Raw genomic sequence first — 15,034 nt, forward strand, 5'->3', positions numbered from 1 at the left:
TCATATTTGCAAAAGAGATGTCTCTATAATATCTACTGGCCTGCCACCATTTAGGAGAAAAAAGCAGTTGGTGTTACCCTTTTTTACAAATGGGATACACAGCACTCCAGTATTTTGTGGTTTTTAGTCTCTAATTCTAAGCAGAGGTAACCGGATGAGGGTTTCTCAAATGGTGACTTGTGAGACATTTGCTTGAAGTCTCTTAGAAGGCTGTATGGTCCTTTTTCCCCTTCCAACTCCAAGTTGTGCTGAGTGATATTTAAAACACGGCTCTTTCAGCTTGTCAAATCAGCAGTGGGTGAGGTGTGCTGCTGCAGAGCTGGGATGGGGAGACTTCAGTTTGTACGACCACACGGAGAGAGAGAAGGCCCAGGAGATAGTCTAAATAGACTGGCCAAGTTTAGGAACTCCTGCATTAATGCTGGACCACACTACATAGAGCAAGAATGAAATTATTTGATCTATTCCTTTTAAAAGAAAACAGCACATATTTTTATATATTTCAGTTGTAACAAACAGTACAATCTTCCTAAAGAAGCAAATGAATTTGGGATTGCTGTTGCCCACTGTTGTTCTCTATTTTACTGTGCTATCCTAACATTGTCCAGAGTATTTATGTACTTACTGCTTTCTGACACGTCCCCCTAAGAGGGTATGCTTATATTTTTTTCCTTTAAGACTAAAAATAGTTTGGCTAGGTTCTGTTTAGAAATAAATTAAAAGCCTTTCTTTTTGGGTTGGAGTATAATCCTTGGGAAAGTGGTGTCTGCATGGCTCTGTGAGGAGCACAACAGGCGCTGGTACGTTATGCACCACTCTGCTGTGTTATGCAGTAGAAGCCGTCATTACTTAAATGCTCAGGTGTTTAATCCATGGCTCTGATTTACATCGTCATCAAATCAAGCTGACAATTCCAAGTCCCTTGAAGTTAATGAAGCAAGGTAATTGGCTTTGGGTCAGGGTCAGGAAGAGGCCAAACCTTTGCCTGCAGAGAGAATGGTGGAAGCTAAACCGGAGCGCTTCACGTCTCTGTCAAACAGGTGAAGTTTGGGCGCACTTGAATATCACACGAGGGGCCCGTCTGCATCTTTAGAGACCTCAGTACTTCTCGGGCTTTCCCCCTGGCTTTTGGCAAAGCTGAGACAGGCTGGAGAAGCACGGAGGGAGCCCGTGCCACGGGAACAAGCGTGTTGCACAAAGCACATGGCGTTGGTGTCTGAGGCCTTTCCTCGACGGTCCTGGGGGAGGTGAAGTGCCACGCGGTTGGGTGCGGTTTGGGGTTGTTTTGGTGGGAAGGGGACATCGCTGGATGGTGGGAGTGGGACGCGCGCCCTCTGCACCGCGCGCCCAGGCGCCATGTTACCACACGAGTGGCGCTGGGGCCCGGCGGGTGCCTCAACCGGGGGGCCGGGGCAGACCCTGAGGGGCCGCGGCGGGCGGGGCGGGGCGGGGCGCGGCGGCGCCAATGGGAGCGGGCGGGCGGGGCTGGGCGCGGAGGCGGTGGAGCCTCTCGGCGAACAAAGAGGGAGCGAGCGGCGCGGCGGGAGGGAGGAGGCGGGGGGTGCCGGCCATGCGGGGCCGCCAGCCGGGGCGCGGGTGAAGAGGGAAGAAGGAAGGAGGGAGGGAGGGAGGGAGGCGGAGGCGCTGCAGCGCTCCATGGCCGGCGGGTCGGGGTGAGGCGAGGCGGCGCGGCGGGGATGGCGGGCGTCAGCTACTCGCCGCCCTGGTGGGTGAGCCTGCTGCACCGCCTGCCGCACCTCAGCCTGCGCTGGGAGCTCACCGCCGCCGACTTCCGACCGCACGACGCCGAGTACCAGCAGGTGGGTCCCCGCACGGGGTCGGGGGTGGGCCGCGTCCCGCGCGGGCGGGGGCTGTTTGTACACCCGTGGGCTGTGCGGGGCAGGGGGCGCGCAGGGGGCTCGGCCCGCCTGGGAGTGTGGAGGAGGAGGGGGAGGGCCGCGGCTGGGGCTCCTCGGGTGGGTGTCTGTGGCGCCACGACCCCCCTGTTGCGTGGGGTGTGTGTCCACCCCACGAGGGGCAGGTGGGGCGCTGCCTCCCTGCGGGGCCGGGGGCAGGCCAGGGGCCGGGGGTCTCGCCGGCCTGGGCCGCGGGCAGCAGCCGTCACCCCCTGGTGGGGTGAGCGGGAGCCCCGAGCTGCTCCCAGCCCGCTGCAAGCCCGGGGGGTTCTTCCCGGGAGAAGGCGCAGCGGTCCCCGGGAAGGGGAGGCAGGAGGCGGCCCTGGCCGGGTGCCCTCGCCAGGTCCCCGCGCTGCCGCGGGCTGCTCTGTCCAGGGGGAGGCTCCGGCGCGGCCCGATGCCCCCGGCCGGGTTGTAACCGCTGATCGCCGGTGACAACCGCCCTGTGCCCCCGTCATCGATCCCGCCAGCCCCGCACCGCGGCGACCTGCAGGGAGGCCGGCGGTGCCTTCCCAAAACCGCCTGCCTGCCTGCTGGAAAACAGATGACTTAATGCATGAGAGCGGCGTTAGCATCAAGTGCACAGGAAGATGCTCGCTAAATACTTGTGTGCGCTGCTTTTTTTTTTTTAATGCTGCTTAGCCTGTATCCCGTGCTTGGTTGGCTAGGCATGTAATTAAAATGATCGTGGAGTGAATCTGTGTGCTCTAACATCTGTGTTCTCTGCTGTCATCTTGGAACCGAGCTGCAGTGACTCTGCTGCCTCGTTTTGCCACGGTCTCTGGTTTTGAAAACACCATTTTGCTTTTCTGAACATACTTGCAGTGTCCTATATACGCAGGCTGCTATCATGCACGCAGGTAGAAAGTCTAGGGCGTATAAATGGTTCTTGTTTATCCTAGAAGTACAAGGTATTTAGAATTACTTTGGAAAGCAGCATATTTTGACTTTTTGTTTTAAACAGATGAACAGATCTGTGGACTGAAGCGAGAGCCAGATGTGAGAGATGTGTTTCAAGAGCAATGGGTAGATACAAAGAAACATCTTTAAACCAGTAAACAAAACAGACTTTTCACCTGACTTTCATATTTGGGGCTTCAATTTGTTAATTTGTTTTAGTTCCCTTGGCTTCAAGATGGCCACACACAGATGTAATGCTGCACAGGAGCTTAACTGTATTTCCATGACCTCAGAGGGTAGCTGCCTTTAAAACAAGGGATATGAGATGCTGAAGATCAGAAGTTAAGAGTTCATGGAAAGATGTTCTTGGGAGTGTGTTATCATGAAACAAGCACTCGTTGACCTTTCAATAGACAGCCAATGTACTGTTTGTCACTTAAATTCCTTAAAAGCATTCCTCACAACAATCTGGGGTTGTGTTCATTTGTCAGATAATTTTTCTACAGTAATCATATTCCGACTTAATGCCTTCTGCTGTTCTCCTGTGTAGCTGCCTCCCCTCCCTTGATGATATTAAGGACTTGCACAGCCGTGGATGGCCTTTTAAGTCTTAACATCAGCTCCCAAGAAAATGCCTTATCAAATCCAGACCTGAATGTCTGGATTACTGAAGCATCTGTCGTCAAGAGAATGATTTGAGTGGCAGCAGCTTTGCTGGTTTCGCGGTTGGTGAGGGATAGCAGGCAGGCTCCAGTAACGCAGCCTGTGTTATCGGTGTCGCCGGTTATATAACGAAGCTGCTGTGGCTCTGCGAGTTGACTCTGGAGTTTGTAGCCATGTAGATTAATTCTAATGCAGTGAAACAGGGAAACTTAATCCAGGAGTGGGAACTGTAATGCTAGATGCTCTCTCATGCTTTAAATTGCTCTGAAGGCCTTTTTGGTTTGAATTATAGCTTTTTCTATTAGCTTTGTTATGAATTTGCATCTCTTGCTCTGCTCATAGCCTGTGCTGACATAGTTTTCCCTTTTCTTTAGGAACCTTTTGTATTTAGCTGTCAAGATTTTATACATCCTGAAACTAAGAAAGTCTATTTTTAAATTTAAATTCTGCATATTTTTCATTTCTTTGTAGATCTCATTGGCACAAATTGTGTATATTTTTATTTTCTATTCCACTGGTGGGTGATAGCCTGGTTCTTAAGTATAAGCTGTACACTGGGTTTGAGTTCTGCAGCAGCTGAAGAGAGGTCAGTGGGGGATGCTAGCTGGGAGTTTATGGGGATGGGAAAGGGCAGAGTGTCCCTAGGTGCAGTAAGGAAGGATCACCTTTACTAAATTGAAAATATCTTTAAGTTTCCATGACTTCAAGTCATCAGGTAGCTAGACTGTGTCCCTTCTCAATCTGATTTGTTAATGAGGAAGGAAGCAACATGTCCTTTCTGATTCTTCAGAATCTTCTCTAGAAAAGATTTCCCAACCCATGACCAAGGGAAAACATTGATTTCCTTATAAAACTGTTTTCTATAGGCCTACCTTTTTTTGTACTCATGTTTTGATGATGGGCTTTGAACTTGTGCATCAATGGAACATCACACTTCAACCAAAAGTGAAATACCGTGACTTGGATTTGAATGTTGTCATGTCACTTGTTGCAGTGCCACGTGCTCCTGCAGGTGAGGAGGCTGGTGATTTAACAGGCTTTCTACCTCTACCTAGCCAGGATTACTGTAATGCACAAGCCACTATTCCACTGAAGCAGCAGACAAGCTATTGTCTCCCGAAACCTCTCTGAAGCACGTGTAGCTCATAGATAAGCATGTACTGCCGGTCTTTGAAGTCTAGGTCTTTGTGTCTTCTGGGACCCTGGATGATGGGGAGTATCTAGAAGGATGTAGATCTAATGGCTAGTTATGCTGTTCTGTCCCATGTAGTCCCTTTCGTCAGAGCAGAAGGGATACCTGCTGTGCACTGGCCTGTCTCAAAGCTGTTATGTCCGTTGTGTACCAACCTACAGGGGCTTCCTCCTTTTGTCTGCGAGCATGAGAAATATTTATGGCAATGTTGTTGCCAAGGGCTGAGATCAATGCAGCTGCAGGTTTTGGCTGCGTACTTTCTTTACCTGAGTTGGTCTCTAAAACACTCTCTATTGGTGTTACTTACTTCTTATCTTCTCCCACAACGTATCTTGTTGCACTAGGATAGAACAATGTGTGCGAGCGTGGAGGAGCAGAACAGATCCTTCCCCTCTGGACTAGATTGTTTAAAAATGTATGTCTATACCTATGTCCTTCAATTGCTTCGCTGCCGTCATGACAAGCTGTGGACAGCAGTACAACTAGTTGTTTCCTTTTTCTGGGGGAATGGAGGTGAACTTCAGTGTATAATGAGCTGGGGTTGTGATCCTTCTTCTCCAGGGGGTTTGGCATACTGGTGAGTGCTGTCAGAGCTGCCTTCATGAGCTGCTTGCAGGACTTGCTCCATAGAGTCATCCCTAAAGAGGATCTTATCAGACCAGTTCTTTTCCTAATCCTCCCATGAATCGTTGGGGTTGAAGATATCTTGATATGAACGGTTTTGTTCTGGCTGTATTCTCATCTGAGTCATACTGCAGTGCTCTGCAAAGCCTTTTCATTGTGTAGTGAGTCACAAACTCTGGAGTGAAGGGAATGTAAAAATGGAGCAAAGCTCATGTTCCTTCTGGCAGCATCATGCTAATACCAGTTCTGGTCTCTTTGCTGCTGAACAAATAATGATGATCTTACCAGTACTGTCCACTTACTTTCCAGTTCAGTTAATTGGACCAGTGAGATGGTCCTGAGACTGCTGCTGTCACTAGTTTATTTAGTAATGTAAGTACTTCTACTTGTGACTTAGTTGCATGACATTGAATTCACTTTATTTCTCAGGGTAGAGTTGGTTAAGAGCCTTGAGGTAGCATGGAGGTTACATGCTGAAAGAAGTAGAAAAGCTGAATAGCTTTCTAATAACAGCACAACAACAGGTAATGGGATATCTGCTTGTGACAGGGTGTCTTTGGTACTGACAGAAAAGGAGCCTGCAACACTTTATTGTAGCTCTTAAGTCCCGCTGTGTGCTGAGAAGTGTGCTATAAACAGTGAAGAAGAAAAGAGGCTGTAAAAGCCAACCTACAGAGCACCTTGATTTGAATTTCTGCTTTTTCTTAATTGCTGGAAAATGGCAATGTTGACCTGAATCTGTGTAAACGCATGGGTTACGTGTGAATCAGGCTAGACTAAAGCAGAATTCTCCAGCATCTTTGAAACTCTTTCCTTGCACCACTCTCATGCTTTTTCTGAGAGAGAGTCAGAACTGCAGATGCACAGATAGTAGGTGTAATGGCAACTCTATGTGCTTTGGAAAAAGACTGGATGATTGATTCATACCAATTAAGATGCAGAACCATGCTAAAGGAAGCATTGATAAGAACAGGGGTGTATACTCTAGTCCTGAGACAGTCTCTTCAGTGTTGCCACCCATGAGTTTCCTATCATACATCTGTCAGTGCTTTTGTGTTGTAACATTCTTTTTCTATTATTGAGGGGGGGATCCAGCAGTGAAAGGTGCTGTGTAAGCCCAACGATGCTTCCCTTTTTTTGGCTTGCAGACTAATCCAAGGCGTGTGTGTTGGAAACCTGTAGGCAAAGGTTCAGCAAGGAATTAATTCCGTCAGGTACTTTCTGGCTCCGTGAGGCTGTTTCCCTCCACATAACAGCTAATGTCGTCTTTGGAAATATTTCTTGGCTGGAAGAACATGATGGAGCCTAAACTGCCAAAAAACTTGGATTAGAGAGATTGTTTTAGAACTTCCTCTACTGTACTGGCATCTTATTTCAATTCTGAAACCAAGAGTCTTTCTGTAAATTGGAAACATGTGTATTAGTCAAGTTGGATGACGTGGTTTTGTCTAGTTGGCTCAAAGTCAGATGGTAATGTGCCTTTCTTAAAGGGGTTAGACTGAAGGTTTCTGTCAAGAATAGATGGACCACTTCCAAGGTCGGATCAGCTATCCTGCTGTAGCACTAGTTTGCTCATATTTCCAGAAAGGTTAGGTGACCGCAGTTAGTGGAATCCAATGTTTTCTAATTAAATTGAAGTTGCTTTTACGTTTTTAAGAACTGATGGTAAATCTCCTCTTCCCTTTACTCATCAGTCTCGGTTGCATGAGTAACCATGCAGTAATACCTCTTATCAGCAAATTGGTGCTGTAGTCTGACTCCTCTATGCTGTGTTTTGATGTGGAAGAGCCTTCGCTAGCAAACTGCAGCATAATGAATAACCAGAAAAGTAGAATCAAGACAATTTTTCATGGCTGATTTTTACCAAAGGTAGACATACAATGGTTTCTGTTGACCATAAAGCCAGTCATGCAGCAGCATATGGTATACAGACAGGAAAAAAGTCAACCTTTGCCAGCTTTCTGTCTGCAGCCTTACTTTTTTGCTGACCCGTGCTGTGTTGTTACGTTTTCAGATGGTCTCCTGAGAACTGACAGTTGCTGGAAACCATGACTGTAGATTACCTTACTCTAGTCAAAAAAAGTAACTGTTCTGAACGTATGGTCTTAGCAGACCAAAGTACACGCAGAGGGGTAAAAGGTGACTTGAAGAAATGTGAAACGTGTTATGGGGGGAGGGGGGAAGAAGATGCAAGTGAGTGTGCAAAGATGTAAACCATGCTCGCTTCATCTAGGTAGAATCCTAAAAATATTAATCCTGAACAGAGAGGAATTTTGTCAGGCCTGGTGAGCTTCCCAGCCTTAGGAGACCTCTGTGCAACCTGTGGTCCTCTGAAGGTATCATGCTGGTTTTAGCTGGAAGAGTAGAACCAGAGTTAAAAGCGTTAGTCTGGTCAGGTGGTGGCCAGCCACTCGCACCTTGTTGCGTCTGCACCAAGACAACATTTGTCCTCTTTTTTCTTTATAAGTGTAACATGTCTCCTGGTCGGTATTTAAGTACTGATGAAGTAAATCTTGGGCAATGCATCCACCTCCTCTGAGTGCTGCCTTTATATTGCACTTACCTGCATGCACGCAAGCATTATCGGTTTGGAGGAGCTGACATTCAAGAACCTTATACTTTGCATTTGCTTTGGAAAAAGGGAGTCTAAACAGGAACTGAAAATGCACATGAGGGTTTCTAATCTTCAGTTTGCCACCAAAATGATATCGCTACTTAGCAACTTTACCCTGGTGTCCAGCTGCAAAGCCTGATCACTATCATTCTAGAGAAAGGACTAATCAAAATCAGTTCAGTCTTACCATCTCTTCCCTTTTTTTAAAATTTTTTCTTCCCCCCAGTTCTTAATGCCTTTTTGAGCAGAGGAGAATCCACGCTTTTCAGGTTAACAAAAAGCTTTTGTTTAAATGTTGATCCAATAAAACAAGCAGTGCTTCAAGCAAATGTTGGTGTGGATTTTTAGTGCTCCTTATTTTTCACTATCAGGGAAAGTGAGAAATTCTCACCCAGAAGAATGTATCCCATTAGGCATGACTCTGGAGATTAAGGCTGGGAAGTCAGGTGCTTTCCTCTGACTTAATCCCAAGGCTTTGAATGTGGATTAAGGAGCTGTGCCACAAGTCTTCTTGATCTCTTACTTGTACTCTGGGATTATATTTATTTTTGAACCTGCAAACAAAAATCTGTGTATTGAGAATGAGATAGACAGAAGTTATGGGTCTTTGCCACAGCAGCTTTCTTGACATATGTATCTTCAGAACAGACAGTTGGAGGGACAAGCACCCTCCAATCCCTTGGTGTTTCTCTTTTTTTTTTTTTTAAATTTTGTTTTCTTTTTTTCTTCTTTTTTCCTTTTTCTTCTAGAACAAGGCTAATTTTACGCCTCTTCTCCCCCACCCCTTCCCCCCATGAGCACACTTACTCATGAGAAGGGTTAAGTCCAGAATTGATGGTTCATGGTAAGACTGTGTTGTGGTAGTTTGCCTGGTCAGCCCTGTGACTCCTTTCTGGGGACACTTCTGTACCCGTAAGGATCAGTATGCTGAAGACTAAGCAGTGATGGTTAATGCTTCTCCTGAAGTAATTCTTTTATGTTCTTTGATGTCAAGTGAATACGCTTGGGTGGCTGCAAGCAAGCACTGAGTAAGATGGTGCTCACTCTTAATTTTCTTGAGATGGAGTAGAGTCAGTGTTTCATTTGCAACTGACCTCTTGATGACTGTCAATTCTCCTGTTGTTTCTGTTTTATCTTTTAGTAGTAAACTTTCCACCAGTTACATTGAGATTTCCCATTCCCCTTGAGTGGGTCGGAGAACTTGGCTTGTTTTCAACTGAATGTAATTCCCATAGCTGGGGGAAGGGACGTGATGTCTGGGAATTTATTTGCTCTAAGATTCAGACAAGACTTGAGTAACTTTGAAATATATCAGGATTACCTTTTGTATTGAACTTTTAAGATATGGATAAGACTCAAAATTCTCAGGGACATATTGATATATATGAGTTGTCTCTAATCATAATAAAACCAGAACCCAGTAACCCTGCTTCTCTCTCAGCAAGGCTGACTGTATTTTGGGCATGTCATGCTACCAGTTCTTTGTTTTAGCTGACGATGATGATTAATGAGCTAAAAGTCAAGGAGGATCAAGTTCATGCAAGATTTTTAGTCCTGGGGATACACTCAGATGACAGTCTAAAAAAACTAAAAAAACATCACTGTTGGAAATCCTTCCCTTTCCTCCACTTCAAGGAGCAGCTGATACTGTTGGTTGTATCGCAGTGGTGAAAAACTAGGAATTGGTTATGTTTATCCCCAAAACAGAAATAAGTTTTGCTGCATGGTGAGAAGGTCTGCAAGTATCTAGTGAACAGTCACTGTGGCGCAATGCCTTGCTGATGCTATTTCCTTTTTTTTTTCATATTAGATTAACTAGGAAAGAGCAAAACACAGTGCACTTTCATGCTGCAAAGGCTTTAATTTCAAACTTTATTTTTTTGTTTTAGATTTCTGGGTAGTGAGCTACTTGTAGTTTTTGAGTCTGATCCTATAGTTGTGAGCTTTAGGGTTTGGTAAGCCACAAACGTGCATGTTCTTGCAAAGTAGTCATTTGTGTGCGTAAGGCTGTAAGGCTATTCTTTTGCAAAAAAAAGAAAAAAAAAAGTAGGTTAGCATGGAATACATGGACACAGCAGTTGGTGTAACTCAGTCATGATACTTGTACTGATTCCCTTCTCTAAGCACTTGGATATGAGGGTAACATTTATAATAATGTGTGCTTTCACATGGTTATCAAGTTGCTTGCTTCAGCAGATGTAATGTGTGCCAGAATTCTTTAAGTTATTATTTTAACAAATGAGCATTTTTTGTTCAGTAGTAAGAGCAGCATTGAAACCAGCCTGGGGAAAGAGCTGACGCTCCCCTTCACTCTCACTTAAACTGGAGCTGCACCCTCGGATTGTTATTTCCTCGGTCAGTGCTAAATGCTTTTTCTGACTGATACATCTCAGAATGGTGCCACACGTGCACATGCATGAAAGTCCTTTGTAGTGTGAAATCAGGAATGAAAGATATTGCTAATCAGTCCTAACAATGCCGGACTTATTCCTGGACAAGGGGAAACGGGAATGTGGGGAATGGATGTTTCACAAATGTATAACACATTCAGACGCGTTGTTATGCCAGTGTTGGTGTCTGTGCATGGACACCCTTTTCAGTCTGTAAAATGCTGCTGTTCATGCAGAGAATTTAAACAAGCCTTCTATTCAACACTGAAATTCAAAATAACACCAAAATCCAAATGGAGGCACTTCAGTTGCATAATAGTGTCTGTTACAAGGAGGACTCAGTGCAGTGGATGATGTAATGCTCCTTAAGACAAGGCCCAAGCTGGTGGGGGAGACAGGGAAGAGGGTGTCCATGAAGGAACCATTAAGAGTACTGGTAATAGTATCAAAGCTATCCATAGAGTGTTAATTAGCAAACCTGAATAATCCCTAAATTACAACAGTACATGTGGAAAAAATGGCCTGTTGCTTGGTGCTACCTGTTTTCTCTGATGATTATAATTGCTTTAGTGTTGAATAATAGATTTCTGAGTAATGTGGTGGGCAGAGCATGACCTCACTGTACTTCATGCTCTTTTCTTGGGGTAGGATTTCTTGCAGTTTAACAGTGTGCTCAAGTTCCTGTAGCTGATAAACTGGTAATTTTGATACTTGCTGTAGTAGCTAAGACTTCTTCAGTCTCCCAAAGAGATGCTTTCTGTTGCATTGCTGACATTGTAATGCTTTGCATCTGGGCTGTGCCTGTAGCCTTGCTATTTAAGTGCTAGTTGTAACGGATGATGTTACTGTTCTGGGGCCTCTGGCAGTTTATTACTTTCCTTCCTCCCTAAACTTATGTTTAGCATATACTTATTTTCTTGAGCTTAGGAATAGTCCTTCTTTAGGTTGCTTCCTTGCTGCAAGTGCCTCTGTAGTCTCTTCTCGGGCTGGCATGGTCAGAGGGGTGGCATACGATTGCCACCTCGCATGGGCCCCCCCACCCCTTTCTCCCTTGTTTTACAGTATTCACTCCAGGAAATGCTGAGAAAGTCGAGAGTAATGGAATTCATGAAATTCAAGCTGTGCCTCAATGAAAACGTGTTTTCAATTTCTGCCTCCTTGGGAGCCTGAGACTGAACTGTAATTGTTGGCGCTGGGTGGGGGCTGGGGCTGTGGATGAATGAAAGCGGTGGAGTCAGCGCTCTGCAGAGCCTCTCGCTCGGCATCTCGCCGCTTCTCGGCATTCAAAGGCTGGTGTGTGCTTTGTGGCAGCTTCAGGAAGCGTTTTTGTATTCAGCTGTCCAAAAAGCCCAGGCGTTTTCCTGCTGGGTTTGATCTGGCTGTCAGGGTCTGAATGACAGTGACATGTTGGAGAGGAACGTGATGGGGGAAGCATCAGCTGGGGGTGGTTTATCCCCCCCTCTCTGCTCTTCATCCTGTTCACGCTCTCCTTTGAGTGTCCTGCTGCTGATTAAGGGTGAGAATTATAATGGTGACTGAAAAGCCTTTGGTAAAACTCATTAATTCATTTCTCCTTTAATTAGACACCCAGCCATGGGCTTATAATTATCAGAGCCTAGGAACGTTTGCAGCTGTAATAAGCTGTGCTGCATCAACTGCAGAAATCATGAGTTTTTGGCAAATGTGGATGTGGTGAGCTCTTACTTGGTTTGATTTTTGGTGATGAGGAACGTGGAAGGGCATAGAAACGAAGGAAGTAGCTGAGAGTGCATAGTGGCTGACCGCCGGCTGAATCTTGCCTTGGGGTGTTAACTAAGAGGAAAGGGTGGAGTTGTCCTTCTTATAAATATTTTTTTCCTTGGGAGGTGTAATAATCTAAATTTCAAGGAGAGAAAAGAGGAAGGAGAGTCTAATGAAAAGTTATGCAAACATCTTTTCTTAAAACTTTAACACCTGAGGGAATTTTACTTTTGGAATAAGAGTGTAACAGGAGCAGCTGCCGGCTTTGCAGTGTCTGTTTTGCTGTTTGGAAGTTAGGAAATAGCTGAGTATTTTACCTCAAAAAGTACCAGGTACTTTTTTTTGAGTCTTCTCTGGGGGAAAAAAAATAAATTGTAAACTTCCATTATTTTGTAATCTCTTCTTGTTTTTGAAATCTGAAGGAAGGTAATTATCAGAACTAGTTTATGTGGGTGACCCCCGGCAACAGATGACTAGGGTCTTCTGGGAGAAGTTTGTGCTACTTCTGGTATCTTTGAAATACTTGTGCTTTTTTTTGCAGAAGGAGAACTAGAGGAAAGGCTGAAAGAACTTCAGGGAAGGACTTGTTATTTCTACTGTATTGCAACTCTACTTGTAGTTACGATCACTGCGAATGCAATGGTAGACCCTGAAAAACATGATCTCCATTTGGCTTTGGACTGACAGGCTGCCAAGTGCAAGCAATACTTGAAAGGCACAGACCTAGGAAAAGGCTAGGGACGGAGATAGCTGGCTGTCACTGGGCTTAGACAGATATGATTAAAAAGATAGGCTCACTTTTTTTTTTTTCTTAGGATTTGAACTTGAGTAAGGTTAGACTGAATGCCTTGGACTTGAGTATATGGGAGCTACTGCTCAAGACTAGAGGTACTTCTAGTCAATGGCAAGTATTAATGTTCATGCTCCCTTAAGAGGGAAACCGTTTCAGTTGTAGTAGGTGGCAGGAAAAAATGGATCAGCTGTGTTTTGGGTCTTTTTCTGTCTGGATTTAGTGGAAAGCACAGATAGCACATCCAGTGAGGATGGAATGATTTGCTTGACACTTCCCTGTAGCTAAACAGAAGTCTTTACTTCGGATGAGAGTGCTATTTTAAAAGCACAGTGCAACGCTTCCTGTGTGCCTTTTAGTATTTCAAAATGTGACCGATGTCTTCTGTTTGTCCTTCTTGTCCTCTCTCCACACAGTCTGAGTTATTGTTGGCTGATGAGACTGAGTAGAGTCTCATAGAGCTTGGTTTCATCCCTGGTCTCTGAGGTCAGATACGCTGCATCACTGGCTGTTCCTTATGTATGTATATATCCAAAATTCTTATAGGTTAGACAGCAGATGTTGAATCAACCTGAGTAGACAAATTAGTGGGAGCAACAAATTTACAAGGTTAAAATAGCCTTTCATTCTCATAAGTTCAGGTAAAGATCCTTTGCTGGTCCCAGAGCCCATGTTGTGGGGCAGGTTGACTGCTCTAACCGTGAACCTCTTGATCACTGCAGGGGTTGGTTTTTGAGCTTTTTCAGCTTGACCTGCTGCAAGTCAAAATCTCTTCAAACACAAGCTCTTCAAAAGCATTTTAAATGCTTTAATATTAAAGGATAAACTAAAGGTGATGAATATAAAATACGCCCAGTGCTGTTGACAAAATTCTCTACATGGACAAGTGGTACTCTGGGACGTGCTTCCAATGCCTGTGCATTAGCAGGCAGCTCTGGGAGAAGCCGTGTGAGTGATAGTAGATGCTGGGAGCATTCTGCTGAGGTGTAAATAACAAGGTTGGACAGTTTACGCTAGCTCTGCTTTTTTATTAGTGCAGCTTAGCTTTCGCCTTGAGCAATGTGGAGGCTGTGGGAGAAGGAGGAAGGGACAGGCTGTGAACTTGCCTCCTCTCCCAGCAGAAGATGATGAGAAGGTATGGGGATCTTGTTACCCTAATCCCCCCTTGGCATGTTAATTCTTCTTGTCTGTGTGCTTGTATCTTAAGTCTGAAATTCTTACTGAGACAAGTGCTTGCTGGGTCACATGTATGCCTCGCTCCAGTACCCTTTCAATCTTTTTGGTGTTTGTGTGGATTTTGTTGCAGCTGTTAAAATTCAGTTGGCTGCTATAGTATTTCATTGCTGTTAATCTTGTTCTCAAGAAAATGTTGCTCTGAGAGACTGCTGCTTGTCTTATTACTGCTCCTAAATACATTTGATAGCTATTTGCTAGCTATTGTGTCTTCTGCCTGTGATTGACCCACCTCTTAACGTGTTCCCAGTGCTGGAGAGGACTGCAGATCCAAGTTCAGTGGATAGATCTGAATCTTCTTCTGCTGATGTCAGCTACACTCTGGCCTGGGAGGACATGTGCCTCTTGTACCGCAGCAATGGCATATCCCACAGGTGAAATGTAGTTCTGCAGGTATAACCTATGGGCAGGACTTTCAGCACTAACTTGATTATTAGGTTTGACTTACTTGTGCTGGCTTCACTAAGAGTGGTCTTGATTATCTGATGCAGTACGTGAAATTTAAGATTCCTAAGAAAGAATCAGTTTCAAGGATAGGCCTTGAATGCTCATCAAGGTTTGAGTTCAAACCAGGCACGTCTGTATTTCTTTTCCTTTCCAAAGTGAAATTTGCTGCTTGATGTCTGATGTAGTGAATGCTGAGCTTTGTTTCGAACACCTGTGCCTTCAGATGGGATCCACCAGCAATTTAGTTCTTTACTTTCTGTTCACAAACACGTACGCCACCACTTCTTCAACACTAAAACAAGATTTTCATCCTTAGGGATGTACTCAATCAGCCTTTGACATGCTGTTGCCTTCCAACAAGTCACTGGACACTTCTGGGGGAACAGAGAGTATTTTCTGTGTAGCTGCACTTGGACCTTGGTCAGTGGAGGTCTCTCCCATGTGCTATGAACATAGGCTAACTGTGAACAGGGCTGAGAGCTTCTGGAAACTACAATGTAGTCCTCAGCTTTATTCTCAGTGAAG

The 15,034-nt window shown here is 45.1% G+C and overlaps 1 protein-coding gene across 3 annotated transcripts in view; it reads left to right on the forward strand.

Annotated features, from left to right (window-relative positions):
- Positions 1-1,561: 1,561 nt before the first annotated feature.
- TTYH3 (tweety family member 3) overlaps positions 1,562-15,034 on the forward strand; it is a 79,466-nt gene continuing 65,993 nt past the window's right edge. For all 3 annotated transcript variants that reach the window (XM_074885546.1, XM_074885547.1, XM_074885549.1), the window contains exon 1: positions 1,562-1,820. In XM_074885546.1, coding sequence (XP_074741647.1) covers positions 1,698-1,820 — 123 coding nt within the window. In that variant the 5' untranslated portion in view covers positions 1,562-1,697. The remainder of the gene's footprint in view (positions 1,821-15,034) is intronic.

The sequence above is a fragment of the Strix uralensis genome, chromosome 16, assembly GCF_047716275.1.
Source record: "Strix uralensis isolate ZFMK-TIS-50842 chromosome 16, bStrUra1, whole genome shotgun sequence".
In the NCBI taxonomy this organism is placed as follows: Eukaryota; Metazoa; Chordata; class Aves; order Strigiformes; family Strigidae; genus Strix; species Strix uralensis.